Source organism: Triticum dicoccoides, chromosome 4A, assembly GCF_002162155.2.
Source record: "Triticum dicoccoides isolate Atlit2015 ecotype Zavitan chromosome 4A, WEW_v2.0, whole genome shotgun sequence".
In the NCBI taxonomy this organism is placed as follows: Eukaryota; Viridiplantae; Streptophyta; class Magnoliopsida; order Poales; family Poaceae; genus Triticum; species Triticum dicoccoides.
In genome coordinates this window covers 669,141,655-669,146,444 of record NC_041386.1, presented here as the reverse complement: position 1 = coordinate 669,146,444, position 4,790 = coordinate 669,141,655, and the positions used below count along the sequence as shown (strand labels likewise).

General features: G+C 44.6%; 1 protein-coding gene across 1 annotated transcript; it reads left to right on the top strand.

The window, feature by feature from the left end:
* Positions 1 to 2,928: 2,928 nt before the first annotated feature.
* On the top strand, positions 2,929 to 4,244 carry LOC119289646 (probable glutathione S-transferase). The gene is made up of 2 exons (XM_037568925.1): positions 2,929 to 3,101; positions 3,572 to 4,244. Exons 1-2 carry the CDS (start codon positions 2,960 to 2,962, stop codon positions 4,156 to 4,158), a joined length of 729 nt encoding a protein of 242 aa, XP_037424822.1. The 5' UTR covers positions 2,929 to 2,959; the 3' UTR covers positions 4,159 to 4,244.
* Positions 4,245 to 4,790: the final 546 nt, after the last annotated feature.

Sequence of the window (4,790 nt, the reverse complement as noted above, 5' to 3'; positions counted from 1 at the left end):
TCTAGTGAAAATCCGCATGACTTGTTGAAAACCAAAACTTTTGGGTCTTGGATGCAAGCGACTTGTTGAAAGTTCGTCCTTGCTAGTAAGAAAACAAAAACTTTTGGGTCTTGGATGCAAGCTGGACAAACACCAAATGTTTATGAAAAATGTTTGCGAATTTCAAAAAATGCTCAAGAATTCATGCAATATTCGTGAATTTCAATAAATGTTCTTCACTGAAAGTTGGTTTTCTTTTAGATTTTTTCTGTGTCGTTTTTTTATTTCCGCCCTTTCTCTTTTCAGAGTTGGGTTTTATTCTAGTTTGTATAGTTTTTATTTTTTTCACCTTTTTTATAGTTTTTGCAATACACGCTGAGCATTTTTTCTAGTATGTGGTTTTCATTTTTTAAATACATACTACAATTTTTAGTATATGGTTAACTATTTTCAAATACATACCAAATGTTTTCTAACATATATATATATATATATATAATTATTTTAACACTTTTTTTTTGCTACAACAACAACTCAGCAAGCCAACTTACCATTTTGGAACACTATGCAGGTTGCTCAAGGTGAAAACTTTCAAGATTCTGATCTAAGCAAGGAAGTGCTCTTACGGTCCTCTATCTTTGGGAGAGCTATGTTGTCGTGTGTTGAAGATGAGAATGTATTTGTGAGGTTCTCCAATCTGAAGGTAGCAGATGAGGCAAGGATTTTCTTTGATGGGAGGCTTATTCGTGGCAGGGTGGTGGAGGCGACATTTGCTCCTACTCGAAGATAAGAGGTACGAAGATATTCTTTGTGCGATATCTTGACTAATGATAACTTAGTTAAGATAACTTTGATGGGACTAGAGATACTTGACTACATAGAGTGAATGATACATTATATTCTGAAGAAGCCTTGGTCAACCAATGGGAAGACATACGCAGAACTGCTTTCGGCTATGAGCTTCTCGAAAATTTACAGCTGAAAGACTACTACAAGCATTTCGTTCTTCATTCTTGGCACCCGGGGCGAAATAAAATAATTAGTTTTATACCTAACTTCTATACATATTTAGTTTTATATTCCATCATACTATAATGTTAAGAAGTTTAATTTTTATTACTTAGTTAGGATAGTTAACCACATAATTTAGGTGGTATAGTTAACCAGTTTGTATTGGTTATCAGTTGTACTGTATGTCATCGATCATTTGTTTATGCTAAATTAAAACCAAGTGCTATAATGGAAATTATTTGTGAGAATCCACGAATTATACTGTCCACACGTACATTTATATATATATATATATATATATATATATATATATATATATATATATATATATATATATATGTGTGTGTGTGTGTGTGTGTGTGTGTGTGTGTGTGTGTGTGTGTGTGCATATGTTCATGTATAGTTTAGTTTCGTTCAATATCACATTAGAGGTTTTTAAAAAGGAATGTGTAACTAATATCTTAATGGTAATTTCTAGTATATTATTAAGTGTGAATATTTATAGAACCATGTAGAGTACAAATTGTACCGTTTACAAATGTCTTGCAAGTTAGATTCGGTAATCATTTCAACATATGCATGGTACTGTAATAGCACCGACCACCGATATTAGTTCGTGGACACATCTTCGTTCAATGGTGCGCAAAAGGAATATGTCAACCTTGCCCGTGAAGAAGTTTTGATCCAAAAAAGAGCCATGATCCGCACAATGGGTGATGGTGGCCTTGGCGGCATGGGTGGCGGCGACCTTGGCGGCATGGGTGGCAGCGGCATGGGAGGCATGGGTGACGACGCCATGGGAGGCATGGGTGGCTTGGGCGCCATGGGAGGCATGGGTGCACCTCCGGCCGCCATGGGAGGCATGGGTGGCTTGGGCGCCATGAGAGGCATGGGTGGCTTGGGCACCATGGGAGGCATGGGTGTACCTTCGGCCGCCATGGGAGGCATGGGTGGCTTTGGAGCACCCTCTGACGCTATCGCCGCCATGGGAGGCATGATTTTGGCTACTCTTATGGGAGGCATGGGTGCATCTCCGGCCATGGGTGGAATGTCTTTCGATGTGCCTCCTCACACACATTCCCATGAAGACGCCGTTGAAGATCTTGCCAACACCGTCGGAGCTTCACGTGATGCGATGCGTGATGAGGATAGGGAGGAAGATTCATCTTCGAAGGCGGAAGAATCGTCTTCGAAAGATGAGGACGAAGACGAGGAAGATGTTTGATGTGTCTTTCATTTATGTCTTGTGAGCATGAACTTTTAGTTTGCATTTTGAACTTGGTTGGATGAACTTGTGGGCATGAACTTGGTTGGAAAATGTTTGTGACAAATTTCACATGTTCTTTGCATTTTGATAATTGTTTCAAACTCATTTTCGCGCGCGCCCGGCGAATCGCGCGCGCTGTATTTTTGCGCGCTGCTGGAGCGGCGCGCGCGTGCTGCATTATAGCGCGGCTGCTAGAGCCAGCACTCGCAGCCGCGCTAAACCAGCCGAAGCGCGCGCGGCAAACAGATTTTTTGCGCGTGACGCTTAGCGCGGCTGTTGGAGATGCTCTTACTACTGTACTACTACTGCATTACGATATATGTTGTACCTGCACGTGTAATAGTCTCCCATCTCGCACGAAGCTTCTCAAGTTCTCACTTGATCCATCCAACAACCTGCTACTTCTGACTGACAAACATGAAACATCCGTCGTTGCTTTCGTTTCAAGCTCAGCAGCGTCAGTCCACGTGGTGTGAAAAGGATAAGATATCGACGGATCCTTTCCTTGGAGAAGAGGCGTGCAGCCCGCCATTGCTGACCATGCACAACCACCACTCTTCCTCGGCCATATAAATACACCAGCTAGCAGCTAACTCGGAGACCACTCACTAGACGATCAACGAGAAGAGAAGTTTGAGAACCTACGGCGATCGGTCTATCTCATTCTCGAGAGAGCGAATTTTACTTGTTCAGGCCTTCAGGATGTCGCAGCAGACAGCACAGGCGCCGGCGCCGGTGAGGCTCATCACGGCGTTCGGCAGCCCGTTCGCGCACCGCGTAGAGGTGGCGCTGACGCTCAAGGGGGTGCCGTACGAGCTGCTCGTGGAGGACCTGGCCAACAAGAGCGGAAAATATCCTGTGGAGCATAGGCTTAGGTGCACCCCCTTATCTGGCCATCCATCTATGTATCGCGATTCGTGCAAGAACTTTTCTCTTTTTTGTTTCTTCCAAATAAAATAACATATGAACTTAAAACTTTTGCAAGATAGCAAAACATTATTACTACAATGAGAGAAAAAACTTTCAGCTTTTTTCGTCCATCATAATTATTAAAAATAACATTTTTTAATAAAGAAAATCTCATTTTGTATATTAATATCCGTCAAAAAAAATTTATAAGTTTTTTCTCTCATTGTAATAAGAATGTTTTGCTATTCTGCGAAGTTTGAAGTTCATATGTTGTTTTATTTGAAAGCAATAAAAAAAAGAAATTTGTACGCAGTAAGTTAGTTGTGTAGCACGGATCTCAAAGCTATATTGAAGGGTATAGATAGAGGGTATCCATGAGCCTAAGCTCTAAAAATCCGCGTCCAGATAGCGACCTGCTGCTCGCCCACAACCCCGTCCACCAGTCGGTCCCCGTCCTCCTCCACGGCGACCGCGCCGTCTGCGAGTCCCTCCCCATCGTCGAGTACGTGGACGACGCCTTCCACGACGACGACGAGGGGTCGGCGCCACGGCTCCTCCCGGCGGACCCCTACGACCGCGCCACGGCCCGCTTCTGGGCTGACTTTATAGCCAACAAGTGCTTGAAGCCGCTGTGGCCGGTGATGTGGACGGACGGCGAGGAGCAGGCGCGGCTCGCGAGGGCGACCAAGGAGAGCCTGGGGGTTCTGGACGCGCAGCTGGAGGGTAAGAGGTTCTTCGGGGGCGACGCACTCGGCTTCGTCGACCTCGCCGCATGCACGCTGGCTCACTGGCTCGGGGTGCTGGAGGAAGTCGCCGGGGTGCGCCTGATGAAGGATGGCGAGTACCCTGCTCTGCGCCGGTGGCCCAAGGAGTACGCCTCCGACGAGGTGGTCAGGCGGTCCCTGCCGGACAGGGACGAGCTCGTCGCCTACTTCACCAAAAACAAGGAGAGGTACAGGTCGTCCATGGCCAAGGTGGCAGCAGTGCAGTGAAGAGGTAGTGACGAGTGACAGCGGCATGGTGAAGAAGCGACCACATCACAGTTGTGCTACAGCCTCTAAATAAGCAATGTATTTTTTATAGGAGTATGTAATAAGCATGTATTTTATTCAACACCATAATCATGCATGGTTTGCCAAACTTTCGTCACGGGGTAGATTTCGTTTTAGCCGCTCTGAATATGCCTCATGTATGTTTTCTTGCACAACTTCGTCACAAGGGTGTACTAGTCCATTTTGTCCGACAGACATTGCACAATAATCTTCTATTCTTAAATAGTTGCAATCCACTAACTAATTTCTCTAAGCATGCTGCGCTTTCACATCAACAAACCATGCGTGTCCGTCACATCATTAATCTCCCATCCCTCTAACTATTTTCCCTATGCATGCAACCCTTTTCACATCAACAAATCATGCATGGCTGCCAAATCATTTACCATCAATCTATAATTTATAATACCTAAATAGTTCATCCTCACTATGTTATTTCTCTTAACATGTAGCCTATCCACATCAACAGCCCAGCCATGTCAGCATTCTTTCACCCGTTTACAGATGGGACCCACTACAGGTTGACCAGCGTATCCACTGCCTTGGCGGTTCTTTATTCCCGTTGTTTTAGT